Below are 15,978 nucleotides of genomic sequence, written 5' to 3' on the forward strand. Positions count from 1 at the left end.
TTAGCAACAACGATGGAGATGGCGGTGGAACCGATGGAGATGGTTCAGGGGGAAATTCCCCGCCCCGACAGGATGCCGGAATAGAGACTGTCTATCCCCCCGATCTTGTCTGCGACGGTCGCGGAGCTACGGAATTTTTCTGGAACGGAGGCTTGTATATTTAGGGTTTTTGCGTCAGGAGGTATTTATAGGCGGAAGGGCGAGGTCGGTGGAGGCCTGGTGGCCCCATACCACCCCTAGGCGCGGGCCAGGGCCAGATCGCGCCTAGGGTAGGTGTGGCCACCCTGCACCTCCTCTTCGTCCCTCCTTCGGTCTCTGTCTTCGTTACGGAGAAATAGGCACTTCGGCTTTTGTTTCGTCCAATTCCGAGAATATTTCTTGTACAACTTTTCTGAAATACAAAAACATCAGAAAACATGGAACTGGCACTGTGGCATTTTGTTAATTGGTTAGTGCCGGAAAATGTATAAAAGTGCAATGAAGTGTAAACAAAACATATATCAATTGGTGTAAAAGAAGCATGGAGCATCACAAATTATAGATACGTTTGAGACGTATCACCAACCGGGAGCTTCGTCCCCATGGCCGGAGGAAAGGGTTGGGAAATATCCCGTGCGAAGCTTCTCGAAGATGTCGTTGGTGCGCATGCCCTACGACATCTTCGAGGATCTCGCCCCGGGAAAATTTCCCCTCAAGCCCGTGAACGCCTCCATCTCCATTGTTGGTCTAATCCTGTGAGCAGCCTCTTCCCTCTCTTGCAAACTCCTTATATGGTAGGTCACAACCTCTATTTAACTAGCAAAAACAAACCAACCAAGAAGGTAGGGAGCTTCTTCCACATGGCCCGAGGAAAGGGTTGGGAAATTGCCCGTGGTGGAGCTTCTCGAAGATGTAATTGGTGCGCACGCCCTACGACATCTTGGAGGAGCTCGCCCCGGGAAAATTTCCTCTCAAGCCGGTGAACGCCTCCCTCTCCTGCAAACTCCCTCTCATACAAGTTAATGTCACTTTGTTCAAATCAATGTCATTTTTGTTCAAATGAATGTCCCCAAGCATGCTCATCTAGTGTTCATACCTTACATAGAGTTACATTAATTACACCAGAAGAAATGGGAAATTGATTGCCATGTTGAGATACACATGTGTGCCATGAACCTTCTTCGCGTATGTCGGTTGTTTACGATCGCGTCGGCCGTAACCATGGAGCATCTTCATCATTTGACTTGATGCTTGGGTCAGTGTTCACTGTGAAGGGCGGAATTTCATCAAACTTATTATTATCTTCCGACATGTCTGTCTTGTTCTCCACTCCCACGATGTTTCTTTTTCCTGAAAGAACTATGTGGCGCTTTGGCTTATCGTATGATGTATTCATTTGTTTATTTTTTATTTTTCTCGGTTTGGTAGACATGTCCTTCACATAGAAAACCCGAGCCACAACATTGGCTAGGACGAATGGTTCGTCTCTATACCCAAGATTGCTGAGATCCACTGTTGTTATTCCATACAGCTTGTCTACCTGAACCCCGCCTCATGTTCTTGACTCATTTGCACCGAAACAAATGGAACTTAAAAGGAGGTCCATAGTCAAGTTCCCATCTCTCCTCTATGTAACCATAATACGTGTCCCTTTGCCCATTGTAGTTTGTTTCATCAAAGCGGACACTACTATTTTGGTTGGTGCTCTTTTTATCTTGGGCGATCGTGTAAAATGTATTCTCATTTATCTCGTACCCTTGAAAATTCAATATAGTCGAAGACGGTGTCTTGGCCAACAAGTACAGCTGATCTCCAACAATTGTGTCATGCATGAGATGTTTTTGCAGCCAACCGCCGAAAGTCTCCATGTGTTCACGTGTAATCCAGTTGTCCGACTGCCCTGGGTGTTGGGAGCGTACAAAATTCTTGTGTACATTGATATACGAAGCCACCAAGGTGGAACTTTGTAGAACTATGTAGTGTGCTTGAGTGAAAGAATGCCCGTCCATACTTATCATTGCTTTCTTTCCTACCTTGCGTTTTCCACTCAGTCTCCCTCGCGCTGTGATTCAGGAACACCAATCGGCTTAATTAAGTTCAGGAATAAAGTCAACACAGAACTCAATGACCTCCTTTGTTCCATAGCCCTTCGAGATGCTTCCTTCTGGCCTAGCACGGTTATGAACATATTTCTTTAAGACGCCCATGAACCTCTCAAAGCGGAACATATTGTGTAGAAACACATGATCGAGAATGGAAATCTCTTCGACGAGGTGAACGAGGAGATGCGTTATAATATTGAAGAAGAATGGTGGGAACACCAGCTCAAAACTAACAAGAAATTGGACCACATCATTCTGCAACCTCTGTAGAATTTCTAGATTGATTACCTTTCGAGAAATTGCATTGAGAAATGCAAATAGCTTCACAGTGGGTACTCAAACATTTTCCGGTATAAGCCCACTCGATGCAATCGGAAGCAATTGCGTCATTATCACGTGGCAGTCACGAGACTTCAGGTTCTGGAATTATTTCATTGCCATATTTATTATTCCCTTTATATTCTACGAGAAGCCAGAAGGGACCTTGATACTGCTCAGGCATTCAAAAAATATTTCCTTCTTTACTTTTGTAAGAGCGTAGCTGGAGTAATGACGTCCTTTATCTGTCTCGTTCTCTGAATGCATGTTGTCTCGTTCTTTCATACGTTGTTGGTCCTGCCGTGATTCCGGTGTATCTTTTGTCTTGCCGTACACGCCGAGGAAGCCTAGCAGGTTCGCGCAAAGATACTTTGTCATGTGCATCACGTGGATTGAAGAGCGGACCTCTAGGACTTCCCAATAGGGTAGGCCCCAAAGTATAGATTTCTTCTTCCACATGGTGATGGCTCCCAAGTGCAGGAGATCAACTGTAGTACTTTTCAATAAGAAAGATTGTCGAACCCACGAGGAGCTGAAGGTATTGGTTAGCAGAATCGACAAGAAAGTAAATAGCAAATAAGTAGGGGTTTTGGTATTTTTGAGTGTATAGTTTGCAATAAAAATGAAGTGCAGAAAGTAAATAGCAAATAAGTAAATGCTCTCGATGAGAGAAAATCCCAATCCTCTATGCAGCAAGAGGACAAAATGAAGTGTGTATGTGCTTATATGAGACTAAATTTCCTGAGGGTGACATGGATTTACTAGCATCTGAGTTTTACACAGCATGGTAAATATTTTGTCAAGATTTATTCAATTAGGGGCGGAGCCTAAATTAGGTACATCCATAGAGATGTGCAAACACACCCCTTATGATGGGTCATAGAGCCATTTTCATGTGCAAGTATAGGAATCATTAAGACATAAATGTTCCATCATAGCAATAAGATCATTGGTCCCCGACATAAACCCCTCTAATGCAACACATAGTATTGGAAAACAATTTATGTCATTCTGTCCCTTCCAACACTAATGCATTAAATTAAAGTGCATCCCTGTGAGCCCATATAGGTGAAGTGATATGCGGTCAATATTCGCATAAAACAATCACAGAATAATATAAAAGATAGAAAACTTGACCATTGCACATCATATACAATCATAGCCAGATCACCATATGCCCACATGAACGTGGGGAACTGCTCACAAGTGTCAAACATGATATGGACCAGAGGCATAATGATTACAACACAATCTGAATATATAATCTCCCCACCGAATAATGACAAATTACCAGACATGCAATAGCACGAAAAACAATATCCGAGGTTCAGTTCAACGCAAACTATGCGGTGGATGATGTCGATCTCGTAGATGGAGATGGTGGTGATGATGGTGCGGATGGAGATGTTGATGGATATGCCTCTTCCCAAGACAAGGAGGAGTGGGGATATCGATGGCGTCGATTTCCCTTCACCGGAGGCACCGGTGCAACATGATCTGCCCTCTCCCGGAGTAGGAGTGGACTTTCGCCTCCCCTGCCATCTCAATAAATCTCGGGAAAAATATGGCTTAGGTTTTTAGGAGAAACGGAGGCTCTGGTATAAAAGGGGGGCCGAGATGATGCCCGAGGTGAAAACGGACCAGGATGGCGCACCCAGACATGTAGGGCGCGCCACCTGGTGCCGTTTGGCCCTCGTGGCTCCCCTCGCATACTTATTTCGCTCACGGTCCTTCTCTAGGCGAAAAACTGATCAGGTATTTTTCCCTCGATTTTTAGCGATCTGGAAAGTCCTAAACAAATAAAATAAAAAAGGAGGTTTCCGAGAATTAAATACCAATGAAGGGCACTTTGTAGGAAAGTCTCGGAAAATCGACTAAAAATTCATAGAAAATGATGTATGGTGGAAAATAACAATAAAAACTAAACATATATGTAGCAATAATGATGATACAAAATGCACGTATCACATAGCCACGTGTCGCGTCATTCAGAACAAACTATCCGTCATGATCCTTTCCAAAGATTACTTCTATATGACCATACCAAATATATCATCACCAATACGGTGCACATGCTTCTTCCGGTGATTTGCCTCAAAGATTTACCTTTCTTTCTTACATGATGGTTACGCGTTTGAAATAGATGATACCCCAGGTACACGATCTTCTTAGATTTATCCAAACATATATTATTAGTCTCATCTAAACAGTGCATGCATGTATTGTATCGCTTGTTTGACTGTTCTGAAAGGTTACTACGAGCAGGACAATTATTGATAGTTACGAAAAGCAACGCTCGTAGGCCAAATTCCTCCTGTTTGTGCTCGTCCCACACACGTACACCTGTTACAGCCCAAAACTATAGAAGTTCTTAAACTAATGGCTTTAGATACACATCAATGTCGTTGCCGGGTTGCTTCGGGCCTTGGATGAGCACTGGCATCATAATAAACTTCGAATGTTATAGATACATAGTGTCACATGCCATGTGCTATCACTATAGCTCTGATCTCCAAAAGGATTCATGCCATCTGTACTTAGACCAAACCTTAAAGTTTGTTGCGTCATCTGTAAAGTCCTGGAACTTTCTCTCGATTTTTCTCCACTGCGACCCATCAGCGGGGTGTCTCAACATCGCGTCTTTCTTATGGTATTCTTTGTGCCATAGCAATAATCTGGCATGCTCTTTATTTTTTGAACAAATGTTTCGGCCGTGGTATTATAGGAGCATACCACATAACCTTGGCAGGAACCCTCTTCCTGGGGCGCTCACCCTCAACATCACCCGGGTCATCTCGTCTGATCTTATACTGCAATGCAGTGCACACCGGACATGCATCCAAATTCTCGTACTCACCGCGGTAGAGGATGCTGTCATTAATGACTGCATGTATCTTCTGGACGTCTAATCCTAGAGGGCAGACAACCTTCTTCGCTTCGTACGTACTGGTGGGAAATTTGTTACCCCTTGGAAGCTGCTTCTTAATTATTTTTAGCAACTTTTCAAATCGTGAGTCAGTCACACCGTTCTCTGCCTTCCACTGCAACAATTCCAGTGTGCTACCTAGATTTTTTGGCCATCTTCGCAAGTTGGGTACAACAATTTGTTGTGATCCTCTAACATCTGGTCGAACTTCAACATTTTCTTCTCAGTTTCGCAGTCTCTCTTTGCATCAGTAATGGCCCGACCAAGATCATCAGCCGGCTCTTCTGATGCCTCTTGATCTTCTGCTTCCCCCCCATGCAGTATCACCCTATTCAGGGAACATGAGATAGTTGTCATCATCCTCTTCTTCTTCATTTGTCTTCCATCATAACCCCTCTTTCTCCGTGCTTGGTCCAAAATTGTAGTTAGGCATGAAACCGGATCGCAACAGGTGGGTGTGAAGGGTTTTCGAGGAAGAGTAATTTATCTTATCCTAACAGTTAAAACATGGACAATACATAAAACCGCCCCGTTTGTTTTTCTCAGCCATACATAAAACAGTGAACTCGTTATGGCATCAGTAACTGTACATCCATTGCCGATTCATCTATATTATATAATTAAGCTTATCAAAAACCATTATAGAACATCATGAATAGTGAAGCGATGTATATATACACACATGCATTTTATCTATGACGGATGAAAAAGATAAAGTTGTGAACCTCGACCGAGAAGGAAAAAAAGAGGAGAAAGCTTAAGTGTGGCTTGTTTGTGTAAACTTAAGTGGAAAATGCTCTTAGACATTTCATCGAGCACCTCTTGTGTATAAGAAGAGAGCAAAGCAACATACACCTCTTTTTCTAAGAAGTGGAAAAAGCTAAGTATGGCTCACAAGCTTCGGCATGCATGGTATATATAGAGATGTCCCTTTAGTCCCGGTTGGTAATACGAACCGGGACTAAAGGGGTTACGACAGAGCGCGCCAGGCCTCGAACCGGGACTAGAGAGTTCCGTGACCCACGTCGTTCGAACCGGGACTAATGCGGCCCATTAGTCTCGATTCCTTTTTAAACCGGGAATAAAGCTCCTAGAGTGCTTTGAACGAAAGCCATGTTTTCTACTAGTGAAAGACCTCAAAAAAATAGTATATATCACCAGCTTCAAAGCATAAAAGCCTGCACAGAAACTTGCACCTTTTAATCTCTGTCTGACGTAAAATATTGCCATAGTCATATGTTCTCTTCTTCATTCATCTTTGTATATAGAAAACAAAATACTACATGTTCCATAGTACATAATTTTACTACAACCAATAGAAGAGTTCAAATGGCCATATTATGGGTTGGAGGGATTATCAAATGGCCATGCATGATAGATCAACAAAAAATGTATGACGATCAATCAAAATGTCAAACTACCACGATAAGAAGATTTTGTATAAGTGGATTTCCCAGAGTGGATCTAAATACCAGGCTAGTGTGTCACATAAATCATGTTTTCTCAAACTTCTTATAAAATGGTGAGAATTATAGAATTACTGTTGGTTTTGGTTTTGGCAGCAATATTAGCAGAGCAGCTGTACTGGAGAAGTGCAAGACATGCATTTAACAGAACCAATAGCCAAGATTCAAAAACCGACCTTCCAAGTTTGATAAAAAGAAAGTGTTACCTTGCAATGCAGAATGGACAAATGTATGAAAAAATTATGGTGTTTTCATATTGCGAGACATGCCTAAAGTTTTACAAAAATGGGCGCTTACATCTTGAGTTACCAAAAGATACAACAAAATCATGCGACAAAAATCATTGATGCATCTCATCACCATCTGATACGCATGGATCGAACTAGGGCACAGCACCTGCGCGGCTGGAGCGAGAGGTGGTGTCACGGGTGGCGGCTAGGTGAGAGTAAAGGTGGAGCGTGCCTGGCTGTGGGGCTCGAGGCGGACAGAAACGCCACATGACAGGGCCGGCGTTGAAGATGATCCCTTGCTAAGAGATCTCTCTTCATTCTCTCCTACAACTAAGCAAAAATCTGATGTGGCATCTCTAAGAGAAGGCTGATATCACCCCATTATACATGCCCTAACAAGGCACGTCCCAGACTTTTCATGAGCTCTTGCTGAATTCTTGTCACATAGGCCGGAATCTTGTTTACCGCTAGCCTCTTTTACTATCTGTACACCACACGCTATGTACACCAGATGCTATATCTATAGAAGTTGCAAAATATCTGCTTCAGAGATCAGAACAAGAGCAGGCATAGCAGTACGAACACAAAGAGGAAGAACAATAGCTGATGCAGAGACCTCTCCACCTCCATGTGCTGCCGTCTCAGCCTAGGGCTCATGTATTGCAGGGCGGCCGGATTGTATGGGCTGGAGTAGTAGTGCTCACTCGACGCCGGCACCTGGCCGCGGAACACCAAGGGGAGTACCGCCATTGCCATCCCTCCAAGGACCCCTCCGGACGTCGAGTGCATCACGTTCACGCCGCCTCCGAGACGTGGAGGAGGGTATAGGACGTCGAACCGCGCGGCATCGGCATGGTGGTGATGCGCTTGACCGGGTGAACGAGTGAGCCAATCGGGATCCGTGCTCACGTGCTGAAGGCCACTGCCACCGCCGATCTGCTCCCCGACGGCCTCCCGGTGCACGGCCGGCCGGCGCGGAATGGCCGGGTGAGGCAGCGGCTTATCGGAGCGGCTGCTGCCGCGGCCGTAGAGCGGCACCAGCGAGTCCAGCGTGAGCGGTCCTTTGCACACGGGGCACGGCCGCCCTGTCGAGACCCCGGCGTGCCCCTCGTCGCCGTTGCGGCGCAGCCACTCGTAGATGCAGGGCCAGCAGTAGAGATGGCCGCAGCGGGTGACCACCGGCTCCACGGTGAAGTCCAGGCAGATGTTGCAGTCGAAGCAGTCCCCGCTCGATCTCTTCAACGGATCACTCGCGCCTGCCGTGCTAGCCTGATTCATCTTGATCCTACACCTTCGAACGATTCGCGGAGCTGCAAAGAGTCGGATGATTACATAAGTCAGCAAGAGAGACAAGGAAGAAGAAGAAGCCCACTAACGAACGCTCACCAATCAATCAATATCCAAGGTAACTCATGAAATCGCCGTGGGACGGACGATCAATCCTGCTAGAGCAAGACAAGTAACGAGACGGGCAGGGGAAGCCACGCAATCGCACGTTTGTTTGTGGCGGTGCCGTCAGATGGTGACCAAACTCAAAAGGGACAGATGCTCCAACCGCAAGGAAAAGGAATCCATGGGAGTGATTGGCCCAGGCCAGAGACTTTTCTTGTTCATCCGTGAACCAGTGACCAGTCTATCCAAATTTCCAGAGGGCCCCATGCTAAACAAGGTACTACGTACTCCTTTTCAGAGATAAGAATACAAAACGTCACGTAATGCTCCAATCCTACACGAATCGCAAGCTGTTGGGCATCCACTAGCTGAGTAATTATGTTTTACCCAGCTTGGAGAGTGAACCTAATTCATGGCTCCAAAAGTCAAGTCCTGTAATCGACAGCCTGAAGTTAACTGTAGGAAAAGACACAGCACAAAGCAAGTTGCATTTGTGATCTACTCCTCGGCGGATTAACATGCGCCCTAGCTTGGCTCATAGACTGACTTTGGATAAGGTCGCCAGATCACTGAAACACCGACATGATGTTTGTTATCCTTGTTTTTGTTTTGAAGAAGTTATCCTTGTTTTCTTTAAGGCAAGACCAAGGAGACAGCATCACCAAGGGTAGGAAGGAGAACACTATCATTATCGTCGTGATGATATTGCTAAGTACTAGTACGTTGGCAATAAAAAAATGTGCTGCAGTGTTTTCTTGGAGACTGAGTTGCGCATCGATTCTTTCTACAGGATGATAACCGTGAAGCAGGGATCAATAAAGCGTGGCCGTGGTGATAAGGAACACAACCATGATGAACTAAACAATGCTGTAATAAGAATATATGGCAGCGGGATTGAGCACAACAAACCAGCCGCTTAATCGTTTTGAAGCATATCTGGTGATCTGCAACGGCAAGACCAATTTTACGAAATGAGAGCGGGAATGGTTCTAACTTGTGATAGGATTGGCACACAATGAAATAATTCGGCCAACAACTTCTATCCTCTTCATCATGGAGACACGGACGAGTCCTATTTGTTGCCCATATCCATGCAGCTTCTTTTCCTTTTCCTAATTATATGCATTTCTTTCATTGACTGATGAGCTCACGGCACGTCGTTGTTACACAGTTGTTGGACTAAATTTTTGTGTGCCTATTAAGAATGCTGTTGGGATTATCGGGTACAGATGATGGATAGTGTGCGACATGATCAGCCAACAGCCATCCTAAATCTCCGGCGGCACCCGGATTAAGCAAGTTTAATGGGTAAACCATCGGTTACTATATTGTTAAAACAATTTTGGTATACCTATTCATTTGTTCTTAATTCTGACATTGCCACCATTCAAAAACAAAATCCGATATTACCAGCAAGACAAGGGGAGACTGATGTAGATTGAGCTAATCTAATAAACAAACATTAAACTAGTACAATTATTGAAGAAATACAAATCATAACCGCTTTGACTGAATCCACATAGCTTAATTAGGGTTGCCAAGAGCTGAGAAAAAGAGGAAGGGGGAAATTAAAGGTTCTGACTTGTGATATGATTGGCACACGATCATATCCATTATAAATTCATGTTGGTACCAAAATTAAGCAAGTTTAATGGGGAAACCATATGTTACTGAGTATATTGGTAAAATAATTTTGGTAAAACCATTCTTTTCTTCCTAATTCCGACATTACCTAGAAGAGAAGAGGAGAGCCGTGTAGATTGAGCTAATCTAATATAGTAATAAACATTAAACTAGTACAATTATGTAGTACCTCCGTTCCAATGCATAATGTTAGTTTTTCTAAAAAAAATCAAACCATGTAAACTTTCACCATTTTTTTGAATAAAATATTTACATGTAGAATATAAAATCAATATTACTAGAATACATGAAATGTACTTTTATATGATATCTATATAATATTTTTGTTGTTAGTTGTTTGTTCTAAAACTTTGGTCAAAGCTTACTTTGCGTGGCTTTTTAAAATTAATAGAAACTAGCAAGGTGGCCCTCGCAAATGCGAGGGCATCATCTTTATTAATTTTAGAAAGTTCGAGACTGTATTTATTGTGTTGTAGGAAATGTATTAATTAATTCTGGATAAATAATCTTTGATATTTTTCAACTTAATTCTTCCTTGACACTTTAAGTTATTATAATAATAAAATAAATGTGAAGATATATGTTATATTTTAGTGTTGCAGTCTTCTAGATTTAACCAATTGATACCGCTATCTTAAACTGAACAAAATAATCGTCTAGAAGATAGATTTAGAATATCCATGTGGGGTGCTACTTTCAGCCCATAATTCATGTAAGCTCTACGAAGTCCCTCCGATGGACATGATCAATTATGGCGAAATGCAGTTTATGTAGGTGTGATGTATTCTTGCTATTGAAGTTTGTGTTCTTTGAATTTTAACGTTGTAATGTATAATCATGTGGTTTGTTATTATTCATATGGCATATGCTTATATTTCCTAGGGGATTTTTGTTTCACTCTTTATAAGCATATTTTAGCTACCTAGAAGTTGAAAATAAGAATATTTTTGCGATTTTCTTTCATAGCATCTTCGTTATCTTTTTTGTTGGATTTGAGAAGGTTTTTGCCTACCAATTTATCTTGCTATTTTTTTTTAAATTAAGTTCTCATCACACTCGAATCTATCGAAAATAATCTTTTATTGGTACAAATTAAGTTCGGGAGAAATCGAGTATGCATGACACTAAAATCTCCTATATACATTTTAATTTTGAGAATCAAAGATACTGACTGTGTTAGACAAAGTAAATTCTATATATAATGAACTCGGACCAGTTGATGTGTCGCTAGAATATTCTTTATGAAATTCTTGAAATGGGTGTGATCTTATTTTTGTAGGGCCTAGCCTCACACGGAAGGTCGAAAAAGATTTACGTGTAACATCTGGACTTAACCAATGAATCGATGAGCGACCGGCACTCCATCGACCGATTCTGCCGGCGTGATGTTGGTCATTGCCGATCTCTTTGTACACGTATAATATTAAATATTGAAACTCAAATCATTGATTTTTTTTGGTTATGTTGATTAACATGGCGCCTCAAAAAGCCTTTTTTTAGGATATAGTAATGGCTCGTCTAAATTTAGGCAAATCCGAGACATCTTTTATTGAACGGAGGAAGTAATAGGCTTAACCATGCACATGCATATATCTATACACTTATGTACATTTAAACTTCACTATATTATAAGTTTAAACAACAGCAAAAATAATTTTACTGAATCATGCTTTCAACTTCTAGCTAGCTAATCTTCTACGCGTACATCTCTTTTTTAATGGTCGATCTCAGGTAATCTGTATGTGAATCCCTTCTTATTTTGTTAAATTTTTTGTTTCCTAAATGGACTGCATAGCTAGCGTGAACGTACGTTTCTTTTTATGATTAGGGTCTCCTATTCAAATTTCAAACAGGTATGCTCTGGCAAAAAAATCAATTAGGAGAGTCTACCTAGTTTAAAAGACTACTACGGACCAGAGAAAAAACATTATAGATATGGTACGATCTTCTCTTTATATTGTACGTGTCAAACGAAGCTACATCCGATTACGTAAGTAATAATCATCCATTAAATCATGACCACGTAATTTATATCTAACTGCTAACATAATTCAGATGATGTGGCTTAATATGGTGGCTCTATTAATCATTCTTATTTTGCTTTTAGTATATAATAATAGATAAACAGAGGAAGTAAGAAACACAAAGGGTAACCACGTCGATAATAATCTACAGACCTCAGGGCAGCAAGAAGAAGGAAACTACTGCCATGATTTTTGAGTATACTCGGTACTAATTCTGAAAAAATTATACTCGGTAGTAACGCTGGTATGGTAACAGGAAATCAAGGAGTACAAAGCTGCAAATCCACACGCTCGAGAATCTGTGTAGAATGCAACGCATATAGCACCAAGAACACACCAAGAACATGAGCTACCTTTTCAGGGAAAGAAGCTTCTAGAGTGTACCTAAAACATGTCTCCAAAAGTCAAGCCCTGTAAGGTTGTAGTTAACTGTAGAACAAGGCAGAATAACTGTAGAACAAGGCAGAACAGAGAGCAAGTTGCACTTGTAATCTGTTCCTCGGCGGATAAGCCCTTAGCTAGCTCCTAGGCTTAACTTTGGATAAGGTCATCAGATCACTGAATAAGAAAAGGGAAAGGAATGGCGGAAATCCTATTTTGATCTAGGATGCATATATTCATGTTATCAGAAAAGACTAAGGATGACAATGGAGCGGGTTTGAACGGATATAACTAAACCAGATCCATACCCAAATCCATCAGCCTCGCTCTGCCCCGTCCACGAAAGTATCCATAAGCATGTATAACGCTCCAAATCCAAATCCAAATCCACAGGATATCCATGGATATCCATGTGTTTACGCAATATGTGCATGAACAACACATATTTGAGCATAAAACCAGCATTTCAGTAGCATTTCAAGAATATTTCTGTAACATTTCAGCAATAGTTATATTTGCAATAAATATAAGAAGGATGAAGGATGACGGAACGAGAGAAAGCCCACTACATGCCCGCGCGTCTCCTAGGTGGAGGAGAGCCGGGATAGTGTAGAGGTGGAAGGGAGGCCCTCCGGCCAAGCCCTCTGTCACAGCTTGCGAGGGAGTCAGAGGGGGAGGCCATGAAAGAAGTGGTAATCGGTGGTTACGTGTTAGACTCACTGATTTTGACCTCAAGGTATGATCAGCTAGGCCTAGGTGAAATCTCATGTCTCACTAGCATGTGGGACCCACATGTCAGCCGGATATCTATTGGATATCCGTGGGGCAAAACCTGTACCCATGCCCGCCCCATGAGTTATCGGATATCCGCCCCATGAAATTCATGGCATAAGCAGCCTCCATACCCGTGCCCAATGGGCCAGATATGTATGGATACCCGGATCCGTAGATAAAATTTCCATCCATAGAAAAGACATTTTAAAATGTCTTTTAAATTCTGAACAAAATTTTCATGCGTACATGTTGATATGCACACGGGCAAGTTTCGCGGAAAATCAACATTTTTTATGTGTTGTGTAAAAAAGATAAGAAAATATTCTTGTGAAGAGATTTTTTGAGCACCGGAATTTGTCTTTTTTACACATGACATAAGAAATATCTTTTTTTTGTGATACAACTGAGTAGAGCTCACGGCACGTCGCTTTTATACATTTGTTCAACTAAATGTTTTGTGGCCATTAAGACCGTCAGATAGGGAATAGTATGCGATATGATCAACCAACAACCATCCTAAAGAGAGATGATATGGGTATGACTTTTGTTGTACTCCTACTATTCTTCACATCCAGCTATTCATATGTATAGAAAATTTACAGCACGTCGCTGGATGAAAAGTCGGGCAGGGATCGGACACAAACGTGGAGAAGTTCCGCATCCTACATTCCTATTGCAACCGAAATTAAGCAAGCTTAATGGGGTAAGCCATCTGTTACTATGTTGTAAAAATGATGATACAATAAGTTGTATTCGTTTCTTCTCAAAAGCTAGGAATTCCGATATGGATTGGAAAGACTTGTGTGTAGATTGAGCTAATCTTGTAAACATTGAACTAGTACACAACTAGAGGGTAACCAAGGACAAACAAATGATTTAGAGTATACTTAATCAGCACCAACGCTGGTGTAGTAACAGCAAATCAAGAGCTGCTCTGAAGAATCTTCCTAGAATGCAAAGCATAGCACCAAGTCAAGAACATGAGCTACTTTTGCAGGGAAAGAAGCAATAGATTCAGTCGACCACATCATGGAGTAGAAGAAGAAGTAGCAACAAGGAAGCATTGGATTGGAAGTAGCCTGACCTTTTTTTTTTTTGGTGTAAAAAGTAGCCTGACCTGTAGCAGTGGCTCGCGCACGGCCGACGTCCGCCTTTTCCCGTTCTCTCTGGCTCTGGGATCCTTGGCCGGGCTGGGGAGCGGGAAGCGGGGCAGTAGATAGCTCGCATATATAGGCGGAGCAGGGGGAAAGAGTGAAGGAGGCGACGAACGCGCCGTCGGCGTCAACCGAGCTGCACTACGTAATAAGAAAAGAGATCGTGGGGGCGGAGACTTCTTGTGCTCCGTTTCTCTCCGGTGTTTTGTTCGGTGGTTTGCTCCTCTTATCCTGCCGAGATTTTGTCGCCTTAGATCCTGCGGCAAAGTTGGGCACCAAGCAGTAGCGCTCGGCCGTTTCTGGTAGTACAGCAGTGCGGGAAACGAAAAGATGGTTTTGTGCTTGCGTACGGAGCTCCGAGATTCGTCGTCTTCATCATTTGGTTTGCTCCCACGATTACGGTTGCCTGCCTACGGACGCCATGGAGCACCACCCATGGCCGCGTCACCGCGAGCTGCTCGCGACACGCACGCTCAGCTGGCCGGCCGGCCGCGCGTGCGCCGCCGCATTTTCAGTTGCGCCTCTCGATCACGTTGCACTTGCAACTCGATCGGCGGTGCGAACTGCCTGGCGTCCCTTTCTCGGCCGCGTTTGCGGATTTTCTGCGGCAATCATCTTAATCAAGTCATGATTGCTTTCACCGGCTAACGACTTGCTAGAATTTTTTTTGTCTGCACGCCTACTCTCTTGGCTTTGATCACACGACTCACAAGCTCTTCTTTTTTTCTTTTTCGAATAGCTCTCTTCGTTTCTAATTGAGTCAGGTTTGTATACATGTTAAAACTCGTCTAGATATAAGACAATTTGGATCAACAACCTAGATTGCGGGCCAATTACCCATCTGACAAACCGGAACCAAATGGGCGGACAAGCTCTCCAAGCGAAACAAGGACAAGAGCAGATTAACATTCCGGCCCATGGCAGGAGATTCTTTTTGTATTTTTATTTTTTGCGAATCGGAGATTCTTTTGGTAGGACATGTGGTTCAGGCCCAGAAATCAGCAACTTCATATGGTCACAATGAAATTTTCATGCCTAGCAGGTAAAAATCCATGTATACATACAAATGTGCAAGATTTATAGGTAATTAAACACGGTAAATCTCAAACTCTTAAGTTAGTACCAACTGTTTCGTGTTCGATGACTTGTCACTTGTAACAAGTGATATGCTTCTGCCGTCATGTCATCTTGTTGTGGTAAGAAGCCACATATGAATAGAGCACCATTTATGGAGGAATGACAAGACATTCATGTCTCCCCCCCCCCCCCCACACACACACACACGGTGTTTACATTCGAGGAAAATCCGGCAATTATAAAATTGGCTATTTGGTTCATTCAAACTTTTGGTTAGAGGTTGAGCTGTTTAGAAAACAAGTACTTTAGTTTTGTAAGAATTTAGGATCTAGCGGATCATAATCGCGAGGAGGCGATAAATTTATGATACATTTATTCATTTTCCAATGATTTCTGTATGGAAATGAGGAGGCTCCAATTTTGGCCTCCTCAATGGCCAATTCATGTAAGATCCGTTCCTAAATATAAGATGGTTTGGTAGGCTGAAATAGTTAATGTTGCAGCAATAAAA

The 15,978-nt window shown here is 42.7% G+C and overlaps 1 protein-coding gene across 1 annotated transcript; it reads right to left on the reverse strand.

The window, feature by feature from the left end:
* Positions 1-7,394: 7,394 nt before the first annotated feature.
* On the reverse strand, positions 7,395-10,288 carry LOC124687577 (E3 ubiquitin-protein ligase RMA1H1-like). Its single transcript, XM_047221355.1, has 2 exons — positions 8,408-10,288; positions 7,395-8,331 (listed from the first exon to the last, which is right to left on the reverse strand). The coding sequence occupies exon 2, from the start codon at positions 8,297-8,299 to the stop codon at positions 7,574-7,576; it is 726 nt and encodes a 241-aa protein (XP_047077311.1). The 5' UTR covers positions 8,300-8,331; positions 8,408-10,288; the 3' UTR covers positions 7,395-7,573.
* Positions 10,289-15,978: the final 5,690 nt, after the last annotated feature.

Source organism: Lolium rigidum, chromosome 2 (genome assembly GCF_022539505.1).
Source record: "Lolium rigidum isolate FL_2022 chromosome 2, APGP_CSIRO_Lrig_0.1, whole genome shotgun sequence".
Lineage (NCBI taxonomy): Eukaryota > Viridiplantae > Streptophyta > Magnoliopsida > Poales > Poaceae > Lolium > Lolium rigidum.